Source organism: Danio rerio, chromosome 21 (genome assembly GCF_052040795.2).
Source record: "Danio rerio strain M-AB ecotype USA chromosome 21, GRCz13ab, whole genome shotgun sequence".
Classification (NCBI taxonomy): Eukaryota; Metazoa; Chordata; class Actinopteri; order Cypriniformes; family Danionidae; genus Danio; species Danio rerio.
In genome coordinates this window covers 15,557,801-15,584,557 of record NC_141041.1, presented here as the reverse complement: position 1 = coordinate 15,584,557, position 26,757 = coordinate 15,557,801, and the positions used below count along the sequence as shown (strand labels likewise).

Genomic DNA, 26,757 nt, shown 5'->3' with positions numbered 1-26,757 from the left:
AATTATTCATAAATCACTTTACAGTAATATTTAATTACTGTACTATTGTGTACCTTCATTTCACTTGTACCAAAAAAGGTACAGAATAGTATCATAAGAGGTTTTTTTCTGTACCATATAAGGTACAACTTTTACAAAGGTACAAAACTGTTCCTTAAGGAACATTATTTGTACCACCATGTACCTTTTTTTTCTAAGAGTGTAGAGTATGGAAACTTTTGCTTTATTTTTACCTTATGATTAAAGTTGTTGAACGTCCATAGGTTCCTGAAGATGCACCTATTCTTTAGCCTTTACTTTGCACTACATTGACGATGATTGGAAACTGTGCTGGAGATGCCTTGAGATGGCATATTTTTCATTATATTCAAATTATTATTTACATTAAAATATTTGTTTACAGAAGATGAAAGAAATGCACTGTTTAAAATATTATTTACAGAATATAAAATAATTAATTTATTTGGAAGAGATGCTTATTTTCTACTTTTAATATGAAAACATTGAAAAATAATTTTAGAATTGTTTTATTAGAAAAAAGTGGCTGTTTGCTTTAGGCATTAAACATTGTTGATGTTCAATAAATAATCAATGTAGATAGTGTTTCCTTTAATTACTTTAAAGTCAAGTTATGCACCCTTCATTCAAAACATCTTACTTGTAATATGTGAGCATATTTACTGTATAAAACATGTCATTGAACTACAGTATAAGGGCAAAAAAATAAAACAATCGTTCATTAATCATAATTGAGTTAAAATGTTTAATTAATTGAGATTTAGATTTTAGGCACATTTTTTAATATGTACAACTTAAAAAAAAAAGTTTTAGCATTGTTGTTTTTGCATGTATTTGTTAGAATTTTCCTCCTTTATTTTCTGATTATTCTTGCAGAACATGACCAAGAAATATACTTGGAGGAAGATCATTTAGTTTTTTTGTACTGGAAGTCTCTTTCCTCTTCTTTTCCCCAGAGTTTGAGTTCCCACTGGCACCTAGTAGACAATTTACCCCCTATATCCGGCCAGTTACTTACAGCCTGCATCTTTCATTTATTTTCCAGATGAGCAGCAGAGCGAAAAAAGAAAACAGATCTGTTAAAGCAAGTGTCAGCTTTTAATCAGTCCAAACAGACCCTTGTGTATCTTGTGCACAGCAAATTTACCATCCCCAGAAGCAGGTTGCAAACTATAAAAGCTCAAATTAATTCTAAGATGGTTATCAAATCATTTGGAATTTGAGCTAACGCCGTTTACTCGTTACGTTTGATTTTGAGTGGTTAGATCATATACAGTATGAAGCTGTTCCCTTAATATGCTTTGCTTGTTCTGTGCAAGCTGAATATTGAGATGACCGCATTTAGGGCTTTTAAGATGCAGTGCTCTTCGCATGTGGGGGTTCAGCAGGTCTAAAGGAAGTCTTGAATCACTGATTATTAGTGTCATCCAACCTCAATCTCTTCAGGCCGCCCTACATAATTGGGGTACAGTAATTGAGGTATCCTCTGGCCCTTCCCGTACCATTAGCGTAATGCGATCCTGGAGCGAAGCCGCTGTGGCAGGCGACTCAGTACTTCCCCTCACGATTACAGAGCTTCATAGGATCCAGGCAAAATGGGCCCAGGGTGGATATCAGCTGATAGCATTACCCTTGGAAATCAGCAATTTGGGCTTTTTTTTGGGACAGAGTCTGATATGACCTCACATGGGGTGGTTAAGGCTAAATAATCCATTACCTTGGGCTACAGAGGGCGGTGACAGCTTCCATATGAAGGAAAAGCTCTTCAGGAAATGCAGGAGTGATGTTGTTGTGACTTTGGGGGAAAAGGTTAAGCATTTGTCTTGCTTCAAAGGCTGATTTTGTTGCATTTGAAATCCCAGTTTTGTTGGAAGTTTTTGTAACCATGTCTGCTGCTTTTTTTTCTTTCCTCTTTTTGCTTTTAGATCCACTAACAAGCTCCAGAACCTACACTCTTTCTGTAGAAGCCATTCGTGCATGCTATAGAAACACAATCTGTTTTTCATGAGGTTTTGTGTTTTCATATAAGCTAGAGAGATTTTTAAATAGTTTATAAAAAGCAGCTCTACTAAAATAACTCAAGGGAATAAAACACATGGGGGTGAATCCAATAGATTGATTTGCTTCATGGCCCTGCCCTGCATAATCGTAAGCACAAATGTACTTTCATGTAAAAAAAAAATATATACATTTATATTTATATATATATATATATATATATATATATATATATATATATATATATATATATATATATATATATATATATATATATATATATATATATATATATATATATATATATATATATACACACATATACATATATATATATATATATATATATATATATATATATATATATATATATATATATATATATATATACACACATATACATACATATATATATATATATATATATATATATATATATATATATATATATATATATATATATATATATATATATATATACATATACATATATATGAATGACATGAGGATCTCATTGGTGACAGTTTTCACAAGGGTTGTGATGTCCTGCTTGCTCAGTAGGACTGTATAATATTTTAGATTCAAGTCGAGCTGCCCAAAATGCCCTGTAAAGCAGATGTTTTTCTCATCTGATGAAACTTTCGCAACACATGAGAACAGAACATTTTGGGAATTTTCAACTGGCTCTTGTCAGTCATCACTGGAAAGTGTCGTTGTGTCACATGGGATCAATATGACCTCTGACTTCTCACCTGCATTTCACAATCAGCTCCATATCTCCTTTGAGAGCTTTTACGGAGTCTGTATCGCAGCCCATCAATCCAGTCTTTCTGAGGCACTTTTAACCCTCTTTCAGACGCCTGGTAGGTCCAGATGAGAAGACTTCTAGACTTCAACATCTGCTTCAATAACCAGAACTTTTTCACAGAGCAACCAATTATTTGAATGGCTACATTACAGATAGTTCCTCTGGTTCTTCTTATGTTTTCACAGTTTCTTGCTTTTTTTGCTCCTCTGCTTACATTACAATTGATGATAAGAGAGCGTCATGTGAATATTTGTAAACTGTGTTTACTGCACATTGGTAACTTTAGTTTACCTTTTAAATAAATTTGAGTAGACTTAGGACTTATTAATACTTTTCCAATAGCCTCACTGTGCTCCAATGGCTCTCGTCATTTGACAGTCTTTTTAATCTGCTGACGAATCAGTTGATAGACATGGTTTTCAAACAGTTCAGTGCACATGTACAGTTGAAGTCAGAATTATTAAACCCCCTGATTTATTAGCCCCCCTGTTTATTTTTCCCCCAATTTCTGTTTAACGGAGAGACGATTTTTATCAACACATTTCTAAACATAATAGTTTTAATAACTCATTTCTAATAATTGATTTCTTTTAACTTTGTCGTGATGACAGTAAATAATATTTTACTAGATATTTTTCAAGACACTTCCATACATCTAAAAGTGACATTTAAAGGCTTAACTAATTAGGTTAACTAGGCAGGATATGGTAATTAGGCAAGTTATTGTATAGCGATGGTTTGTTCTATAGACTATCAAAAACAAATATAGCTTAAAGGGGCTAATAATTTTGACCTTAAAATGGCTTTTAAAAAAAAATTAAAAACTGCTTTTATTCTTGTCGAAATAAAACAAATAAGACTTTCTCCAGAGGAAAAATATTATCAGACTGTGAAAATGTCCTTGCTCTGGTAAACATCATTTGGGAAATATTTAAAAAAGAGGAAAATTTCATAGGTTGTTTAATAATTCTCTTGTAATCTGGTGATCATTAGAGAGAAGCACAGTCATATCCGTTGAGCATGTGAACAGAATGGCCAATCAGCATTGTTCAAGAATCCATTCAGCTACTATCATGACATTTAAAAAAAAAAAATAATAATAATCTGGACATATTCTGACAGCACTACCTTTGCCACAACCCAACAAGAAAGCCTACTGCACAGTCTCACAGCTTGACCAAATAATTCAGCAGTGTATTCTCATGCTGCATCCAAAATTGTTAATAATTCCCTACCATACTGTATAGTGAAAAACATTATGTGAGCTGAGCAGTATGTCGGAATTCATAGGTGTTGTCTGAAATTGGCTACTACTCGATTTAAATTCGAATTTACCACATGTCCATTAGAAAAAGTGTGCTCTATGTAGTATGAATAGTAGTGAGTTGAATAAATGGACGTACTATATGCGCTATTTTTTCATTATCACATGACCTACACACAATAGCTGCAATGCTTTGCGGGTACTTTTCGTCTACTGTTTTTCGATTACTATGAATTCAAACATTCTACTTCGCACACAAATAGTTTTTTTCATATACTATATGGTAGGGTAGGGAAGTATGCAATTTTGGATGGAGGCGTAGTATTTCAAAAACCTGGAAATACCCGATGACTTAAAACTTCCAATAAAGTTTCTGTAGTGCACATTCAATGGACACTTTACTATCCCATGATGGCAAAAGAGAGAATTCATGAAAGTAAGTCAAGTGACCTAACATGCAAATTTTGTACATCAGAATTCCATTAAAGCTACATGAACATGCTTTTCTAATGGTCATGTAGTAAATAAATACTCAAATGTAGTAAATTCATACTCAAATGTAGTATCTAAATGTAGTACAACATTTTGGACGCAGCTTTTTTTGTTTGTTTATTTTATTATTTTTATTATTATGCAAGAAAAAAACATTTTCAAAGATACAATATGAACAAAGTGACAAAAAGGGTTATTTAAATAAAATTCCAGCAAATTAAACCAGTTTAAATGCTTAACACCAAGCAAGAGTTTAACATGCAATAGAGTCTTTTAAGAAGTTTACATATAAATCAAAGTCCTTTCTAAAAATAACAAAGTAAGGGTGTTTCTTTGAAAAATGTACATTTATTAATGTAAAATTTTGCCAGAAAAAGCAATAAATTAATGCTAAATTTACAATGAGAAGGATCTAAGTTCAGAGAGTAATATATAAAAGTGGGATATATAAAAGTTTGGAATTACGATTTTTTTCTTCTTCTTCGATGGATGTCCAGCGTTCTCCAGCCTCATGCGCCAAGACTGCAGCTCTGCACATGAAGTTTGACCAGAAGAGAAATGGTCGTACCCAACTGAGCCTGGTTTCTCTCAAGTTTTTTTTTTCTTTTGCTTTCACCAATTGGTGAAGTTTGTTACTAGCCGCCGTCCCCGGTGGCTTGCATTGTTCAGGACTTGTGGAGCTGCGCATCGATGGATTTGCTCTTCAGTGTTTGGACTCTCAGCAATGAAAATTAAAAACTGGACTGACACAGTTTCCATTTACTATAATCTTCTATGTGAAGCTGCTTTGACACATTCAGCATTGTAAAAGTATAGAAATAAAGATTAATTTAATTGAATTTGAATAGATAATAATAGGTAGGTGATGTGCTCCTGACAGGCAACTATATATGTGAATATATATCAGATTGTAGCCATATTTCTTCTAGATTTAAATTTTTTTGTTTGACAATTTTAATATATAAATGCATAATCAGCTTAAATTTATTTTGGTGTTTCGGTTTTCTGTTTTAGTTTCATGTTATCGGATTCAGCCAAGATTTTTCATTTCGGTACATCCCTAGCTAGCGTTGTCTCATAGATATATACACTAGATATCGCATAGGGACCCTGAGAATGCGTCAATAGCGCCGCCACATTGGTACAGTGCTCCCAGGACAAATGTCATTCAACCGCACTAGTCAAGACAGTGTTATTACGTGAAGATGCGCGACTTTAGCGCTGTCTACGGGTGTAGTAATGAGCCAACAAAGAAAACAAAGCAAAAAGGCAGAACATTTAATTGGTAAGATTAAGTTTTTTACGTTTTTGTATGTTCTGAACTTTTGTGCTAAACAGGTCACGTTATTGATGATAATACAGTCCCTTACTTCATTCACCATAAGGCAAAGCAGCTCCAACTCGCACTAAATACTCGGCTTATGCTAGTTTTGTTGAATAAAATCAGCAAACAATGCAAAAAAATGTGACAACGAGATGCTGCGGTGCCAGAAACTTGTATTATTGTCAGCAAATGAAGGAGTTGTTCATAACGGAGATTCATTCACAAACGCCGCTCCCTCCGTCAGTATGAGAAGTGAAAGCAGGAGAGAAGGTGTGTTTCAGGACACGGATTAGATCAAATTTAACAGGGAGGGTGGATAGTACATTTCCGAACACACAAACACAAGTTTTTTGTCAGGAATGCCAATGCGATCACTGATCCATCAATGTAGAAAAGTTATGTAAAATTATAATTTTCGTAATTTAATAAAAATGCAAAAAAATTTCATACTAACATCCAGGAAATCTCCCGATCATAGATATATGTCTATATGTGTATATCTCTGGCTTTGGATGGCCACAGTCCTCCACTGTACCTTGGTCCTGCATTCATTTCAAAGGAACGCTACCCTGTTCCAAAATGGCGGCTCTATTGATGCATTCCTTCCAATAGACAACAACCGGGTAGGCGATATCTAATGTATATATCTATGGCGTTGTCTTACTTGATTTTCAACACACATAAATATGTTAAAATCTAAAAAAAAAAAAAAAAAAAAATGTAGTCCAGTGTTTTATGATACTTCAACAAACTAACAAACAGTCACCTGGTATATTCAATCTGGTTAAAATCATATAAATTCTCTGTTGTATTGATTAGCACATCCCGACCTCCTAATCTGCTAATCCCAGACTCCAGGGAATGATAAAGAACATCATTTTCATCAGTTTTGGGATCAAAGTTTGCTCTTCATACATGCAGAATATGACGTGATGAAACCTGTGGCTAATTCTGGATTTTATTTACTGTCTGCACATGCGATCCATCAACACAATCCCAGAGTGCCAGTGTTGTGCGGTGTCTGAACGCACCTCCCACGCAATACAGACAGACACATCTGGCACTGTGAACGGAGCTCTTAGGAGCAAAACTTACTTGCTTTCACAGATATACGCAGAAGATGATGCTTCTCCTCACATTCTCTTGGAGCACATTGTTCTTTATTAGTTTACAGGCATCTTTTATTTGTAGAAATATACTATATTTGACACATTTAATAACTATTTTTCTTATATTGTTGGGTTCTGCTGAATGAATGACCATTGTAGGTTTCATCCTTTCTACTATTTTACTCATGTGAATTTAAATGCTTGCAATGGGATGTAATTTATTCCACCTTTTTATGTAAAGGTTACTGTTTTGCATCAGTCTTGTCATTCCTTCTGCTTTAAGCTGTCTGTGGCTCTTGTATTTATGGCTTGACCGTAAGAGTTGTGCTTTTATTCTTTAGGTCAATCCTCGTGCAGCATCCAGTTTCTTCTACCCACTACAAAACCATTATGGTTGAGTTATGAGAGAGGAGCAGACTTTACTACTGGGGCAGAGCAACTTTAGTCTGCCTTCAAATTATCTTTCCATCGCATTGTCTCTGGCACATTCTTTCCACACTCTTTTGAATCATTTTCTCACTCTCAAACACTCCATCCACCTCTGCGTTTTAGAAAAGAGCTTGCACATTTTGCCGCAAAAGTTGTTTGTCTCTCAAGAAAACATCCCAGTGAGCACGTGTGAATGATCTTGAGGGTCTTCGCTGCAGGGCATGGGGATAGATGAAGGCCTTTCAGTTAAGATGCAGTTGTGGCTTTTGATGCACGGCTTGGGAAACAATGCAGTACTGTTGAAACGCCATGGAGAAGTTATTATCATATGCTGTAATTACTTACAGAATGCCAAACAATGCTTATTCAAATAGTTCTGTGACATTCGGCCAATTATTCTTATTATGCATCACGTTTAGGTGCTGATGATTAATGAAACTGTGGTTATGTAATTACTATGTATTACAATTGCTAATTGAAAGTGATTAAGTCAGTGATTCTCAAACTTTTTGACTCTAAGTGGGCCCCAGCCCCTGAATTAGAAGTCTTTGTTTATGCTCTCTAAAAAATGCTGGGTTATACAAAGCATTTGGTCAAATATGGAAAAACCCAATCATTTTGATTTAAAAATGGAAATTTAATTTAAAATGAACACTGATTATTTTGCAATTAACACAATTAATTTTTTTTATTTATTTAAAATCAATGTTAGCCTATATTTGACCCATTGTGGGTTACAGCAACCCAGCATATTTTGTGTACAGATTTTCAGGCATTTTTTAAATGAAGTTTTATTTTTGTGGTGTGGCACGGTGGCTCATTAGTTAGCACCGTCGCCTCACAGCATGAAAGTTGCTGGTTCCAGTCCTGGCTGAGCATTTTTGTGTGGAGTTTGCATGTTCTCCGCGTATTCACGTGGGCTTTTTCCGGGTGCTCCGGTTTCCCCCACAGTCCAAAGACATGCTCTATAAATAAATTGAATAAACCAAATTAGCTGTAGTGTATGAGTGTATGCAAGTGTGAGAGTTTATGGATGCCCTTCCAGCCACAACCCAGCACTGGAAAACATCTGGTGCATAAAACATGTGCTAGAATAATTGGCGGTTCATTCCGCTGAGGTGACCCCTGAAAAAAAAGCACTAAGCTGACTGAGGAAAATGAATGAATGCTTGAGTTATTTTAGTTAAACATGTAGCACTTATGATACTTACACAGAATAATAAGTACAAACCACATTTATTTACCAGTATTAGCCCTGATTATAACCGAAATTCATTGATTTTGAAGTTTTTATCTTTTCCAGTGTTCTTATGAAGAATAAAACAATAAAATATATTTATTACATATAATAAAAGCTATATGCAGAAATTTCATGACTAAATATTGTGTTTTTAATATGTTTCAGTGTAGATGTTTTGTCACCTTTCAGGCAAACATTAAAAAAGAAAGAAAAAAACTACACTGAAAAAGACTACATTAAAAATTGTACAAGATGTAATTTGTAGTTTAATGACCATGTTCAGTAAAGGGGATTCGACTATTCATCAATTATATATACATATATATATATATATATATATATATATATATATATATATATATATATATATATTCAAACTTATTTAAAATGAGCTGAAACACAATTCTTGAGATTTCATTGGGACAACTTAATTTTTTTATCCACATACATTTGTGTATATATATATATATATATATCCATTTAATTTGTGTTGGGACAAGATAAATGAATTGTGTGGAACCCTGCATTATTTTACAGTGACTGACAAAAGTTATTATAATATTATAAAAGTAAATTATAAAAATAATAAAAATGATGGTAACTACACTGCAAAAACTTACTTAGTTCTTGTCTTTTGTCTTGTCTTTTATCGATCTAGTCCAAATATCTAAACTAATGTGCTAATGGGGTAAGCAAAATAATCTTATCACAAATCGAAAAACAAGATTTTGCTCACCCTATTGGCAGATTATTTTGCTTGATTTGAGAAAAAACTCACTTCATTTTGGCATATTATTTCTCAAAACAAGACAATATGTTTTGCTTGTCTAGAAAATTCTTCTTGATTTAAAAATTTTTAGATATTTGGACTAAAAACAAGACAAAAAATGTAAGTAAGAAAAGCATTTTTTGCAGTGTGTATGTATGTATATCTTTTTTTTATTATATTTTATTTTATTTATTGATTTATTTGTTTTTTGCTTGTTTTAAAGAAAAAACTCACTTAATTTTGACATTTCTGAAAGTAATACAATATTTTGAGCTTGTCTAGAAAATGCTTCTTGGATAAAGAATATTTAGATATTTGGACTAGAAACAAGACAAAGATTCGAAGTAAGAAAAGCATTCGTTTTTTTTCAGTGTAAAAATGCCAATCAAAAGCCATCCTTCCAAAGCACGCTTTCCACACGATCCGCACCAAACTCCTCCTAGCTCGTAGTTAATGAAGTTTGTCTTCTTCTGGAGTCGGTTTATTGTGGCTACACTGAAAAGCCCTGTTATCCACTCTGTTGCACATCCATGTGGCAGTCGTACGGCTTTGCAGACATGATGTGTCCTCGAGGAATGTTCTCCTTGGCCTAGTCCATTCTCTCCTAAATACGGCCACAGAAGCAGCCTATGGAAAAAGCTTTGACGGATGAGAATGCATCACCCAAAGGCCTCACAGAAAGCATTCAGACAGCTTGCGTTGTGTGTGTGACCCCCAAATCTGTCTCTCCTGTCATAAGCACAGCTTTGAACATGAACTGTGTTTTGAAACATGGACACCATGCTGCCCTCAGGATATGGAGGTAGTTTATGAGCACACAAGTTTCAAGTAAGGACAATTCCAGGCATCTGGTTTATGTTTTTTTTTTCAGTATGCATGTTGTCATTTGAACGTCGTCTGACTCTGAAGGAAAACGCATCAGTCATTTTTGTGACGCGAACTTGGGTAAGAGCTGTTTAACCTTCACCTTTCAGGAAAATGAGGAGTATATCATTTTTCAAGCTCCGTTTGTTCTTTCTTCTCCTTCTTTCTGTCTTTTTTTGCTTCTTTGATAAGTTCAGAAGCAAATTTCTCCAACCCGTAATCTAAATGAGCGCGATATCCTTGTTGGATCTTTTATTCAAATGTAATCCAAGATGACAGCATCTCCACATCTGGGCTGAAGTCATCTGAGCTTTGATGTGAGTGTGATGTCATATCCTCAGTATTTATGGATCTTTTTGTTAGTCTAAAGCAGGTCTTAACCTAAAAATCACTTCTTTTGTTTTCAGACTTTCAGCCAGCCGGCTCAGCTTGTTGATATATCAGTGTAAGGACAGGACACAGGCCAAATTGTCTTGGGATATCAGTCACAATTTCCATTGGAGAGCCCGTTCATCGGTTAATATTATTGGCTAATGATTCAAAAACAATCACAATGTTTTGAAAGGTGGATTTGAGTCTTTTTCTGTTTCCAGCACATATGATACAGTTTGACTGATAAGCATAAATATTGTGACAACCGTTATAGAATTGACAGGAGTGCCAACTACAACCCCGCCATCAATTTTTAACTATTTTGTTGGAGCGGTAACAGAAGGTTGAAATATTGCATGCAGCAAACCAAAAGAAAAAGAAATGTGGTTAGCATTTGGAGCATGTTCACTTTGCAGTGTGTTTACTATGAGACTGAGGGAGAGTAAGGAAAGGGGGATGTGTAATCCTGTTGGAGCAATTACATGTTCCTGGAAAAAGGCTTGCAGTCCTGGTGTGGTGCTCGTTACACAGTGTGTAAATCAGCTGTGCTTCATGTGCATGTTCAGTCATCAGAATCCTTAACCTGTTTAGCTTGTTAACAGCACTGGCAGACTTAACTGTAGTTTAATAAGTTCGTCTAATGTTATTGAAATCTTATCTTATTACGAGTGTTTATTTGTCAGTTAAACTTTTAAATTGGCTATTTCGTCATCTAAAACTCTCAATGTTAATCCTTAAAACATTCAAAATTTATTAACACTGTTAAATGTGATCTTTAAAAAGTATAATTTTGTAATAATGTGCATTATAAAATGTTTATGAGTGAGTTTACTTCCAACATCTGATAGTAATTTTATTTTATTAATTTATTTTTTTCATTTTAAAATAAAATACAGTGCTGGTTTTCAGACATTAATCTTTTTTTTTTTTTTGTTTGTTTGCCCTAAAAGGAAAATTACGGTCAAGATATTTTTATCATACACAAGTTTTCCTGCCTGAAAGATATCGTCAATTGAGTTGTAACTGGATTCCACTCATCTATTTATTGCATCGGAAATGCAACAAAGGTGAAAAACAATCAAAATAAACAAAAATACAATATATGTAATTAAATTACTAATAAACTTATTTATACAATCAGTTGTGAATCTTGTCTGTTTTTTTCACAGTATTTTCCAATATTGTTTTGAAATAAATTAAATCCCTAATTAAATAGCTTATTAAGCACAATAACAGTACAGTTACAGATACTGAATTAAACGTTTCAATTTTAGGCCATTTAAATGAAATTAATTGAGATTAATTATGCTATTTCAGGGGTCAGCTTAAGTGCACGTGATCCAGTTACACATATGAATTGTGAAAGAAAAATCAACATCTTAATATCATTATTAGATCACCCAAAAGATGATCAAAATAACCAAAAAGCAATACATTTGTGCTTTGTAACATTTTCACATTTCACAATAAACTGTTTGTAACTTTAAATAGTTAAGCAGCGAGCGGTTAAGAGCAAGTGTTTTTTATTTATTTTTTATTATGCAATAGTAATTTACAAATACAGCAAAAACAAGCAATAGACAAAAATTCCAAGGATATTTGAAATTCAAAAAAGAAAAAGAAAAAGGAAGACATTCACAAGACGCCAAAAACAGATTCATAATAGCTCACAATAGACAGCTCACATAGCTCACATTTCTAAACTTAGCAGTTTTAATAATTCATTTAATTACTGATTTATCTTTGTCATGATGACAGAAAATATTAATTGACTAGATATTTTTCAAGACATTTCTATACAGCTTAAAGTGACAATTAAAGGCTTAAAGGCTTAGTCCCTTTATTAATCCGGGGTCGCCACAGCAGAATTAACTTATCCAGCATGTTTTTACGCAGCGGATGCCCTTCCAGCCACAATCCATCTTTGGAAAACATCCATTCACACTCATTCACACTCATACACTATGGACAATTTAGCCTACCCAATTCACTTGTACCACATGTCTTTGGACTGTGGGGCAAACCGGAGCACCCGGAGAAAACCCACACGAACGCAGGGAGAGCATGCAAACTCCGCACAGAAACGCCAACTGACCCAGCCAAGCAACCTTCTTGCTGTGAGGCGACAGCATTTACTACTGCGCCACTGCATTGCCTATTATTGATTATCTAAATGCAATAACATATGCTAGTTTTAATTGTAATCATAACTCTTCCATGCTGTATAATGATGTTTTTGAAGCTTCCAAAGGCACATAAATCTATCATAAAACTAACCTACACATCACATATATATATATATATATATATATATATATATATATATATATATATATATATATATATATATATATATATATATATATATATATTAAGTGTAATATTAAGTAAATAGATTATAAGTGAATTAATATGATAAAATTATATTATTATAATATATTATAAATTTTAAAAATATATATAGAAGTTAAGTGTGTTTTTGTAACAAAAATATTTAAAAAAAATTTTCAAATTATTACATGAAATTATTAACATGATCATTAATTTAAAAGTGACCATCAACCTATTATAATATTATCATAATCTCATGGTAGATTAATATTATGTCAAAAATTAATGTTTTGGATTATATGTATTTTTTATTTAACTTAAGTTTAACTGTTTATTCCATTCCGTCTTTTAATAAACATCTACACTATGACCCAAAGTCTCTTGTGATGAATCAGTTCTCAGAGTCAACTATTTGCCCTGCCAGGTGCATTTCAGATTTACTCATTGCAGGCTGTGTTGTCTGAGTCACTCGTTTGATTAAATGCAGCATTCAGCCAGATTTATTTGTCTCATTTTGCACAGCGCTGCACACTAAAACACAAGCCTGCAATCTGCACATGCACATACACAAAAACATGAGCAAGCACACAGTATACTCTGCAAATTAAGACCTTCAGAACCCGCAGGAAATGAGCATGTTGAGGAGAACACAATGGAGGGTACTATGGGTTCCAACTGCACCGTTTAAGACCAGCTGACTTGTTATGACCCACTAAACGTTTAATGAAAGGCCTGAACAGGTCTGTTTCTCAGTACGGTGAACTGATTTCCTGAGTGACTGCTCTCACACAGACTTACCTCAGAGTTGCTATAAGACCTCAACAGAGCTAATGAATAAGACTGAAAAAATGCACCTAGACAACAGAGGCTTTTGTTTACAGGCTCGACTCTCATCTGTACCTGCTGCTCTATCCAAAACAGATGTTTCTGGGATAAATTATGCAATCTAGGTTAGACATAGTTGTCCTGTGTTTTTCACCACCCTCCATGTTTAAGGAAAAATGCTGAAGTTTTGATGAAAATGTGCTTCAATCCGCCTAATTTTTTTTCTCTTTTTAATGGCAGATGCAATCGACCTTCTTGATCATCTATGGCAGGTTGCTAATCACAGTAATGCATCGGTAACGCATGAAAGCAAAAGGTGTCCAGTTCTGCATGTAGGCCAGTACTCAACACTTTCTGTCCCACTACGGCAGGTGTTCGGATACAGGTATCTACACTGACTAATGTTCTTTTAAACTTTATTGAAGCTCCTTGTTCTTAATTAGTTTGCTGTTCACGTCATTGAAAATGCATTACTGTATATATACATAGATATCACTTCTTTGAAAGTACATTACACTCTTAGAATAAAAGGTACTGCGGCTGTACCTTTAATACCTATCAGGTCCACATTTGTACTTAAGTATTTATACCTGAAAAGTACAATTGTGTGCCACATAGTACCTTAAAAGTACAAAAGTTAACCCTTAAAGTATAAAAATGTTCCTTTAAGGTACCAAAGTGTACCTTTTGAAAAGGTACCGCCCCAGTGATGGCTTCTCTACCTCTATTTCTGAGTATGTATATATTATATAACTGCAGGCTATGTATATGCTTGATCGCTGTACTGTCCACCGTATATTAAACACCTTAACTCTTTCTGATTGATTATCATGCAATGTGTGCATTTAATGCTGTTTTGGAAGCTTTAGATGCACTTAAAGTAAAGCTGCTTTAAAATATTTATTGTGAAAATTGTGCTATATAAATAAAATTAAGTTGACTTAAATTGAATTGAACCGAGTTGAATTTAGTTTAATTGAATTAAAAAGGGTATACTGCAAAAATGTTTTCTGACTTTGTGTTTTTGTCTTATTTCTAGTCAAAATATCTAAAAAAATAAATAAATTTTAAAAATCTTAAATCAAGAAACATTTTCTTAACAAGTGGTTCCCAAAGTGGGGGGTCGCAAGACCATGGGGCTTGGTGATTTTCTAAAATCTTATATGTTATTAAACTATTAGAATTACCATATTTATCCATAACCTACAGAAAATAAAAATATTATTTAATATTTACGTAAAACAACAATATAAAAAAGCCATACAAACAAACACCATACAAATAAACATCACACAAATAAAAGCTATGAAAAATAAAAAACATACATAAAAAGTTATACAAACAAACACCATACAAATAAACAACATACAAATAAAAAGCCATACAAACAAACACCATACAAGTAAACAACATACAAATAAAATCCATAAAAATAAACAACATACAAATAAAAAAAATACAATTAACCACAAACAAATAAAAAGCCATACAAATAAAGAATAAAAATAAAAATTCATACAAATAAACAACAAACAAATAAAATCTATACAAATAAACAACAAACAAATAAAAAGCCATACAAATAAAAATATTTCCTAGCAAAATAATCTGCCAATGGGGTAAGCAAAACAATCTTGTTTTTGCTTTGAAATATTATTATTTTCTTTACCCCATTGCTAATTTTGTCTCATTATTTCCAAAAATAAAAATAATGTTTGGACTAGAAACAAGACAAAAACTGTAAGTAAGAAAAGCATTTTTTATTTTTTTTTGCAGTGTGCTGTAATATAATTTTTCACTCTTTCTCTCATTTCTTTTCAGTTTTGGTGATGAGTTCAGTTTGCTGTTGCATCTGCGCAGCTCTCAGTCTGAAGACCGCAGTGTGTTGACCTTCCTCTGTCCAGATGGACACATTCTTCTGCAGATCCGCATCAGTGCCTACACTTTTAGCTTCATCAGCACTCAACAGCGACACTACGAGTAAGTCTTCACTAATTAAAGTTCCTCTGCATGCCAAACAAGCTTAATAATCAATCATCAGCTAAGTGTGAACTCTTGAAATAAAGAAATATTTAATATGTGAACAATATCTCAGATTTCAACCTCAGCTTTTGCGTCTTTTTATAGCGTAGGACTACTTTAGGTTCTAGAAGGTGCTTGATATGACAGAATATCTGAGAAAAAAAAATCTAACAGGACTAATCTTTCAGGATTTTTCCCTATCCAATATATGTTAAATGCTCATTGTAGACCATTACTATAATCACACTGCCCCAACTGAGAAACTCAGGGTTCGCCACAGTGGAATGAACCGCCAACTTATCCAGCATATGTTTTATGCAGCAGATGGCCTTCCAGCTGCAAACCAGCACTGGAGAACATCCATACACACTCATTCACACACAAACACTACGGCCAATTTAGTTTATTCAGTTCACATATACTGCATGTCTTTGGACTGTGAGGGAAACCAGAGCACCCGGAGGGAAACTCATGCAGGGACTCAAACCTGCATCCTTTTTGCTGTAAGGTGACAGTGCTAATCACTGATCCACCGTGTCTTTCTTTCTTTTCTTCCTATTATTTACTTTTTTATTTCAGATCAACCATCCAAATGATTAAGAAAACATATGACAAGAGCACTTGGAAAAAAGACAAGGCTGCATTATTGCTAGTGTTGAATCACTCCAAAATGGGGATTAAAAGGAACCGTCTGAAAACTCAATTGCTTTTGTGGTCTTGATGATTTTGTGGTTCATTCTTTGGTCCCAAAGCCATCATCTTGGCAGGAAAAAAGATAATTAAAAAGGCACATCTCAGCGAATCCTGTTATGTAACCACAGTCTGTTTATCCTCCTCCTTCTCTCTTATTTTCTGTTGCTTGCTTTTTAAAGTCATTGACCTCCTTTGTTCCTCTTCCATGATGACAAAACCATCCTCATCGTATCCTCATTATTCATGTCATGAAAGTATTAGTTTTGGCCAGTGGGTAATCTTAAACACAAGCACAGACCCCACTGTGTTGAGGAGCTCTTTGATAAATTAAACCTATATTTCTGTGACTTAAGCCAAGCCTTTCAGTCGAGACGTATAAATGAGGCATGGGATTCAACTCGTGGCTTCTAAAAACTAATATTTGGACCTGTCGCCTAATTACCCACCTGCAGGACAAAATAAATGGATTTTTACACTCCCGTTTTACCTGTCCGGGCTTCTCGTTCATCACGAGGTGACATAACAATGCCATAATGTTCTGACTGTATTCTCATATGGTTTTCTGTTTAGTTTAAGCTTGCATACATCAAAAAAGTGATTTGTCATTACAGAGACAGGAAGTGTTGTGTCTCTCGATGCCAGGAAATTTAATGGATTTTGCTTTCCCTGGGTTCTTCTGAAAATCCCTGTTCTCTGGTGCTTTACATGCCTTTTGTCTAACCCAGGGCTTTTCAAAGAAATAACACAGAAATAATTTAATTTTATATATAAAATATATATATATATATATATATATATATATATATATATATATATATATATATATATATATATATATATATATATATATATATATATATTCAATTCAATTCAATTCAGCTTTATTTGTATAGCGCTTTTACAATGTAGATTGTGTCAAAGCAGCTTCACATAAATGGTCATAGTAACTGGAACAGTGTGGTTCAGGTTTTAGTGTTTAAGTTCAGTTCAGTTCAGTTTAGCTCTGTTCAGTGTGATTTAATCATTACTGAGAGTTCAAACACTGAAGAGCAAATTCATCGATGCGTAGCTCTACCAATCCTGAACCATGCGAGGCAGTGGCGACAGCGGAGAGGAAAAAAAAACTTCACCTGATGGGAGTGAAGAAAAAAAACCTTGAGAGAACCAGACTCAGTTGGGCACGACCATTTTAATTTCTCCGCTGGCCAAAAGTCTTGTGCAGAACTTCATTTGTATGTAATTATATATATATATATATATATATATATATATATATATATATATATATATATATATATATATATATTATAATAATAATATATATTATTAATAATAATATATATATATTATAATAATAATAAATATATATATAATAATAATTCCTCAAAGCTTTTTACATATATTTTGGGGGGATCTCCTTATCCACCACCAATTTGTAGCATCCACCTGGATGAAGCAACAGCATCCATGGTGCACCAGACCACACACCACACACCAGCTGATTGGTGGGGAGGAGACAATTATGCCAATCATGATATGGGGATGGTTAGGAGGCCATGATGGACAGAGGCCAGTGGGCAAATTTGGCCAGGATGCCAGGGTTAAACCTCTACTCTTTTTTTTTTTTTGAAGGGCGTCCTGGGATTCTTAATGACCACAGAGAGTCAGGACCCCAGTTTAATGTCTCATCTAAAGGACAGCGCTCACTTAGCCATATAGCAGTATAGTCCCCATCAATATACTGGGGTATTAGGACTCACACATAATGCAGGTTGAGTGCCCCCTTCTGGTCTTGCTAATACCACTTCTGGCAGCAACCTAGCTTTCCCATGTGGTCTCCCATCCAGCTACTGACCAGGTGCAGCCCACTTATGCACTCTGTTCACTTTTCAAGACAGTGATGAAGCATTTAACAGTCTTAAATATATGTACATTTATACAGCACAATCCCTTTACAGCAAGAAGGTCGCTGCTTCAAGCCTCGGCTGGGTCAGTTGGCATTTCTGTGTGGAGTTTGCATGTTCTCTCCATGTTTGCGTGGGTTTCTTCTGGTTAATCTGGTTTCCCCCACAGTCCAAAGACATGCGGTACAGGTAAATAAAGCTAAATCGGCCATAGTGTATGTGAGTGTGTGCAAGAATGTGTGGGTGTTTCCCAGTTTTGGGTTGCAGCTGGAAGGACATCTGTTGCGTAAAAAGTGCTGGATAAGTTGACGGTTCATTCTGCTTTGGCGACTCCTGATTAATAAAGGGACTGAACTGACAAGAAAATGAATGAATGATGAATTTTTATAAAGCTTTAATTTGTATCATATCATCTTTGCATCAAATTCCAAAAAACAAACAAATTACTGTGTATTTCTGAAACTGTGTGTGTGGCCGGAACAGTAAATTTGCCACTTTTGCACGTGTTTTAATGTATTTTTAAATGGCTAAGGTACTACATTTTTAATGGCTGATTTATGTACAGTTGAAGTCAGAGTCAATAGCTCTGCTGATTTATTATCCTCCTTGTATATGTTTTCCTCACTTTCTGTTTAACAGAGAGAAGATTTTTTTCAACACATTTCTGAACATTATAGATTTAATAACTCGTTTAATAACTGATTTGTTTTATCTTTGCCATGATAACGGTACTGAATATTTTACTAGATATTTTTCAAGACACTGGTATTCAGCTTAAAGTGACATTTAAAGGCTTAAATAGGTTAAATAGGCAGGTTAAGGTAATTAGGCAAGTTATTGTATAACTGTGGTTTGTTCTGTAGATGATCAAAAAATATTGCTTAAGAGGGCTAATAATTTTGACCTTTAAAATGGTTTAAAAAAAATAAAATAAAACTGCTTTTGAAACATATTAGACTTTCTCCAGAAGAAAAAAAAGAAATACTGTGAAAAATCCCTTGCTCTGTTAAACAGAATAATTTTGACTTCAACTGTATGTGCATGTTTATTAAAATCCTGTTTGTTAGAACTATTTTTTTCAGACCTTTTGATAAAGTCAAAACGTTTCTTGTCATTTCCAGATTCCCCGTGGGAGTACTGTCTGATGGAGGTTGGCACCATATGGCAGTCAGCGTTTCCTCGAGTCGGTTGGCATTGTATGTGGATTGCTCCATGGTGGAGAGTGTGGAATGGGCCTATAAGGGCGGTCTGGAAATCTCCACTGATGGCCTGGTTATGTTGGGAGGAATCATTGAGGGGTTTGAGACCCCTTTTGAGGTCAGTTTGCAAACAAAGTTATGTTTGTATGTGTGTGTGTGTGTGTGTGTGTGTGTGTGTGTGTGTGTGTGTGTGTGTGTGTGTGTGTGTGTGTGTGTGTGTGTGTGTGTGTGTGTGTGTGTGTGTGTGTGTGTGTGTGTGTGTGTGTGTGTGTGTGTGTGTTATTTACACACACCTAAAGAGTGAAGGGACCAAAATCTCAATATTAATTTCAGTATGCTCATTTCAATACTCAAGTCAAAGCAAAGAAATGATCACAACATTATTTGGTGCTCTAGGAGAGGCTGAAATATCAATATTAATATCAATACCAAAATATTGATGTTAATTCAATGACATGATTTTTTATGAGACACAGAAGCTTTTTATTTTGTTCAAAACGAGATAAAATAAATACCTTACCATCAACTAGTGGAATAAAACAACACATTCAGAAAGAGACCAAACAGATCGAAAGTCACACAAAGGAAACATTAAAATGCAATGAACTGAAATGTGCAAAATCCAATATACTAGGGCTAGGCGTTTTTTTTATTTTTCGATTAATTCGAATTATCATTTAAAGACGAATTTGTTTTGTATTAAATCGGGGTATTGCGATTTCTTATATAAAAACCATTAGATACATTTTAATTGCACCACAGTGCTTTGGTTTACTCTTTGTATTAGGCTATACCTGACTGCCTGTCAGGGTTTCAATCATGGTGAGGGACTGAACACAGATTGGACAGCCTAATTTAACCCAATGCATGAAGTTGTGGGAATGCATTGCAAGGCTGCATGGTGCAATTACAACAAATACAAGCATTTATCTTAAGTTGTGTATTTTTGTCTTTTTAATACGTTGGATCAAACGCGCTTTGATCCACTTCGCTATTCCAGCACTGCCTGACGAGGGGATTTACATTCTAGCAACAAGTAAAATCCTACATGAATTCACGCTTTATTAAGTCACGTCTGTGTGGATTGTCAAGACAAATTCCCTAATCATGTCGATAAACTCGATCTCTCTACACGTATGAAGGACGGAAAAGTCTGCCATGTTAAACAACCGCGCCGATCTTATAGTTTGAACCGCGCTGATCGGCTGCTCAGGCTGGCTTCTGTAAAGATCAGCCTATACAGATCACACAATCTCAATAAACACCATGTAAATATATAAATATTTTGATAAATATTGTTAACGGAATATTTTTAACGACATGATCTTGCTTTTGGTTATATGCCGGCTTTGAGCTCTTTACGCACGCGCTCTCTCTCTCTCTCTCTCTCTCTCTCTCTCTCTCTCTCTCTCTCTCTCTCTCTCTCTCTCTCTCTCTCTCTCTCTCTCTCTCTCTCTCACAAACCGGGAGTTGAGATGCGCTGCAAAAGAGCGCTACACACTCGCCGCACACACTGGCAAGATAACAGATGCTAAAGTCCACGGGACCAGATTTTATTTGTTACTTGTTCTTATTTTAAAATGCCTTTTATTCTTAAAACTGGGTAACATATTCTCCCTCGGAGGTATTGGAGTATAATACCGTGGTGCGCTTTAACCAACACCGCCCTGATGTTTACACACTGCTTATAGGCTTACAGCTCTAGTGTGTTATGAATTGCATGTTTTAAATGATAGGGAGACATGCTACGTTTAGTTTTTATTGAAAAAATATAAACAATAACCTTGTACACAGTGAAATAATAATTTTTGAATGGCTTGTCTGTTGGCGGCGTAGCTATAAATGGAGTAAGCATATTTTTTATTAATATTAAAACACATTAATACAAACTAAGCCATCCTTTTTTTCTGTATATTTTCTATCAAACGAAAAATGCAATGATTTTTTTTTTTTTTCATTTTATTATAATGATTATAGCTAATTATTAGGCGGTACATTTTCTCCATATTGGCTCTGATTGCGTTTACAGATATTTACAAAAATATTTTTGGCTAAAAAACATTAATGCCTTTTAATTTCAGCGCTGTATTTTGACAGATTTCGGCTTCAGCTATTCTACCTTTCAGGTATACCAGCCTTACTTTTGCGACTTGACTTGTGTGGCGTCTGTCTGCGGGTGACAGCGAGAGATCAGGTCTCAGATTCGATGTGTGGCCGCACGTTACAGTTACTTCACAGCATTTTTTAAATATTGGCTCATCTAAATTAACTTTTCATTCGATTAAAAGCCGAAATATTGCCACACAGACAAAGCAACTTCGTTTTTTGAAGAGAGCGGCTTCAGTGATAAAAGACGCACACACACACACACACACACACACACACACACACACACACACACACACACACACACACACACACACACACACACAAAATGAGTATGCCTTACGTATTTATGGCTATTGATAGGCTCTTGATAGGCTAGGAACAGCCTATCATTCTGCTATTATTCATATATTCTGTTAAAAGATTTTTGTGTTCATCCTTGCTACAAGCAAAAAAAAAAAAAAAAAAAAAGAAATAAACCTAATTGAAACAATTTATATGGCCATTAAAATTCAATGGTCCTTAACCAGATAGTTTTTCAATTTACTTATAAAGATAATGTTACTTCAGTCATGTTGGGGAAAAAAATCGAAATCTTGAATCGGTCAAACTTTATAAAAAAATCTAGATTTTTATTTGCCAAATCGCCCAGCCATATGACATATGCATCTTAAAATTGGGAGGGTTTTCTGTAAAAGAAGACCATTCATCAATCTACTCCGATGTGTGACTCTCCTGAGTTCAACGTGGCAAAATTATGTTAGAACAACAACAGCAACAAGGAGCAAAACATGCAGCAGTGCTGAAGTGGTTTAAAGGAAAGCTCTTAAATTTGTTTATATAATTAATAGAATTTATATAATATTAAGGTTTGTTATCGTTATTGTGAAAGTGTTTTTTCCCCGGTTCTTTCAATGTGCATTCGTGTCGTACACATGCATGTCTTTTGAGTTTTTGAAATGAAAAGATTTGTATTAAAATTATTTGTGTATAATATTCCTTATTTTAAATGTGCATTACATGCTGGATTTTCGATAGCAACCTAGCAAGCAGTTGATGTGTTTTTTCATGTTTATTTCGACATATGAATTTTGTCATCATTGTCATTAAACGTGTCATATTTGAGGGCAAAAGGAAAAATAATTCGTGGCCTCTCAGTTTTCATAAGGGATTAGTTGAGTCAAAAGTGAAAATAATTCTGTCGTTAACTACTAACAACAACGTTCTGAACACGCATGTATAAATTTGATATTATGAAAAGGCAAAAGAAAATTGCGAAATGAAAGCGATAGTCCAGAGATGCGGTCCCCACGTCGAGCCAGGCTGCAACAGTGCAGGTCTCCAGTCGGGTCTTGAACCCGAGTCCTTCTTGTTGCGAAGCGAGCGCGCTACCCATTGAGCCACTGAGGCGCCGTACCGGCCGCGGGAAAAAAATCCCGTGCTTTATAGAGTGACCTCTGCCGGCTGACAAGGAAACGATCGAGGAATCCCTCAATTCCTGCATAAATAAATATAGAAACAATCAATAGTGCGGCCTGATAAATGATCAAGTACATTGCACCAATGTTGGAGAAATAGTAAAATATTGAAAAGAAATAATAAAAAAAAAATCATTATTTATCAGCCTGCACTATTCCTTAGTTGTGTATTTATTTAAGCAGGGATTTGTGGATGTATGTACTCATTCGTTTATTTACTTATTTATTTGCATACTTATTTATTGTTTTATTTATGCAGGGATTTATGGATTTTTCAGCTGGGAGGTGTGGTCCACCATAGCTTGTAGTCAAGGACGACAAAAGGTACAAGTGTTAAAACAAATAAAAAGTGGCCCCGGGCCCCATCGGCTGCATTTGGATCCGAAACTTGAGGCCGAATCTTGGTTGCCAATTGATATCGCTTGTTTTGGGTCACTTTGGATGAGCTCAATTTGAACAGCCGCTCTGGCACCCAGGGTCCGTAAACGAGCGGCTTCGCACACGGCCTTTTATACCTACGGTAGGAACGCTGTTTCTCATCGACGGTAGGCCACATTTTCAACCGTCGCCTAGACTGCAAAGGTAGACGCCACCCATCTCGTCGAGGAACGTGCTGTCATTTTGGCTTGTTTAAATCTTAGTTTTATTCCATTTGTAGCCGTTTTAAAGGGCGAAGTGCGCTGCCCAGAATGCATTGCGGCAACGAACGACCAATCAAGGGGATTGCTGTGCCAGACCTGTCTTTTCCGCCTTCTGTGTGGAAATCATGTCGAGAACGGCAAACAATACCGTGTACTAGGACGTGGGAGTGCGAGGCGGGCCTGGGGGACACGTAAAGGCCCGTGGACACTTTCAACTCGCCCAAGTTGGCCGTTTGATTGACAGAAGATCCGGCCGCTATGCTTTGACCACACCCAGAGGGCCATGAAGAGAGACCCAGGCATGCAAACGGTTAATCTGCCCTCTTACGGTTTAGTAGATCCGTCACTTTTGGTCTTGCTTGATATTCCGGCTTTTTGTGCTTTGAATAATGTGTTGGGGTATCGGTATACTTATACATGTAGTGACTTTATTTATTTCATTATTTATCAGCCTGCACTATACCTTAGTTGTGTATTTATTTAAGCAGGGATATATATACGTGTGTGTGTGTGTGTGTGTGTGTGTGTGTGTGTTATTTACTCACACCTAAAGAGTGAAGGGACCAAAATCTCAATATTAATTTCAGTATGCTCATTTCAATACTCAAGTCAAAGCAAAGAAATGATCACAACATTATTTGGTGCTCTAGGAGAGGCTGAAATATCAATATTAATATCAATACCAAAATATTGATGTTAATTCAGTGACATGATTTTTTATGAGACACAGAAGCTTTTTATTTTGTTCAAAACGAGATAAAATAAATACCTTACCATCAACTAGTGGAATAAAACAACACATTCAGAAAGAGACCAAACAGATCGAAGGTCACACAAAGGAAACATTAAAATGCAATGAACTGAAATGTGCAAAATCCAATATACTAGGGCTAGGCGTTTTTTTTTATTTTTCGATTAATTCGAATTATCATTTAAAGACGAATTTGTTTTGTATTAAATCGGGGTATTGCGATTTCTTATATAAAAACCATTAGATACATTTCAATTGCACCACAGTGCTTTGGTTTACTCTTTGTATTAGGCTATACCTGACTGCCTGTCAGGGTTTCAATCATGGTGAGGGACTGAACACAGATTGGACAGCCTAATTTAACCCAATGCATGAAGTTGTGGGAATGCATTGCAAGGCTGCATGGTGCAATTACAACAAATACAAGCATTTATCTTAAGTTGTGTATTTTTGTCTTTTTAATACGTTGGATCAAACGCGCTTTGATCCACTTCGCTATTCCAGCACTGCCTGACGAGGGGATTTACATTCTAGCAACAAGTAAAATCCTACATGAATTCACGCTTTATTAAGTCACGTCTGTGTGGATTGTCAAGACAAATTCCCTAATCATGTCGATAAACTCGATCTCTCTACACGTATGAAGGACGGAAAAGTCTGCCATGTTAAACAACCGCGCCGATCTTATAGTTTGAACCGCGCTGATCGGCTGCTCAGGCTGGCTTCTGTAAAGATCAGCCTATACAGATCACACAATCTCAATAAACACCATGTAAATATATAAATATTTTGATAAATATTGTTAACGGAATATTTTTAACGACATGATCTTGCTTTTGGTTATATGCCGGCTTTGAGCTCTCTCTCTCTCTCTCTCTCTCTCTCTCTCTCTCTCTCTCTGAGCGGATGTTGCGAGTGAGTGGGCGGAGGCGGTGTGAGAGTGTGTTTGCAGCGCGAGTGAGTTTCTATCTTTCCTTTCTTTCTTAAAAGTCAATATTTGCAGTGTATTGAAAGTTATTTCAAAGGTTGAACTGGTGTGTTGAAGACAAAGTTTGTCTCTGTGACGCCGCGAACGCTGTTCGTCAGCGTTTGCTGACAGGTGTGTGTGTGTGTGCTATGGCGGCTGCGATGGAGACGCCGGCATCGGCGTTTTCAGGCGATGCGCCGTTTGAGCGTCTTTCACGGAGGCACGGAATCAAAATTGTGCCAGAGATGGCTTGTTCGGTTGAGGAGTGTAGTTTGGCGGTCGGAGAGACCGTTGGGTATGAGAGTATATTGTCAGCGTCAAGAATGAACAGTGCTGTTGTTATTTTTCTAGACACTATAGAGAAAGTGAATAAAGTGGTTCAAAGTGGAGTAGTAATAAAAGATACATTCACCCCAGTAATGCCTCTTTCTCAACCAGTAAGGAAGATCACATTATCAAATGTTCCCCCCTTTGTGAAAGATGATTTATTATTGGCAGAACTGTCGAGGCATGGAAAAATTGTCTCTAAAATGAAAAAAATCCCCTTGGGTTGTAAGTCACCCCTTCTGAAACATGTTGTATGTTTTAGACGTCAGGTTCACATGATTTTGAAAAGTGAAACAGAAGAGCTTAGTGTGGCCTTTAAATTTAAGGTTGACGGATATGATTATGTTGTTTTTGCCTCATCTGAGACAATGAGGTGCTTTGGATGCGGACAAGAGGGTCATTTGAGGCGTTTTTGTAAGGAAAAGAATGAGAATATTGCACCTGCTCAGGATGGTGGTGGAGCAGTTGAGGAAGAACAGGTAGAAGATGAAGTGAGAAATGATGGGAATTTGACAGAGGTGATGGTTGAAGAGGTGATTGATACAGACATGGGAGAGAAAGGTGGGGATGGAGAAGGCGTAAATGCTGAATTCAGTAATGTGATTGAGATGGCTGAGAGTGTTTTAGAAGGAGAAGGAGAAGGAGAAGGAATGTGTAATGAACTAGGGAAGGAAGAAGAGGTTTTTAAAACCCCTTCAACTAAAAGGAAAAGAGTAAAGCCCAACATAGAAAGACCTGGGAGCAGCAGCAACAAATTTGATGATGGTGAACAAAGTACATTGGAAGACTCTGATAGTGAGGTAATTGGCAACAGAAATAGTGGCAG

At 35.4% G+C, this 26,757-nt stretch overlaps 1 protein-coding gene across 7 annotated transcripts in view; it reads left to right on the top strand.

The window, feature by feature from the left end:
- Positions 1-26,757, top strand: part of si:ch211-196i2.1 — a 143,430-nt gene that overhangs the window by 23,533 nt on the left and 93,140 nt on the right. For 5 of the 7 annotated variants that reach the window (XR_015520132.1, XR_015520131.1, XR_015520130.1 and 2 more), the window contains exons 2-4: positions 14,084-14,228; positions 15,665-15,823; positions 19,584-19,779. Coding sequence is in view for 1 of the 7 variants with exons in the window: in XM_087300948.1 (XP_087157074.1) it covers positions 14,084-14,228; positions 15,665-15,823; positions 19,584-19,779 (500 nt within the window). In the remaining 6 variants the exon portion in view is untranslated. Of the gene's footprint in view, positions 1-14,083; positions 14,229-15,664; positions 15,824-19,583; positions 19,780-25,548; positions 25,595-26,757 lie in introns of those variants that run through there. The other 2 variants (XM_087300952.1, XM_087300949.1) reach the window with 1 other exon arrangement.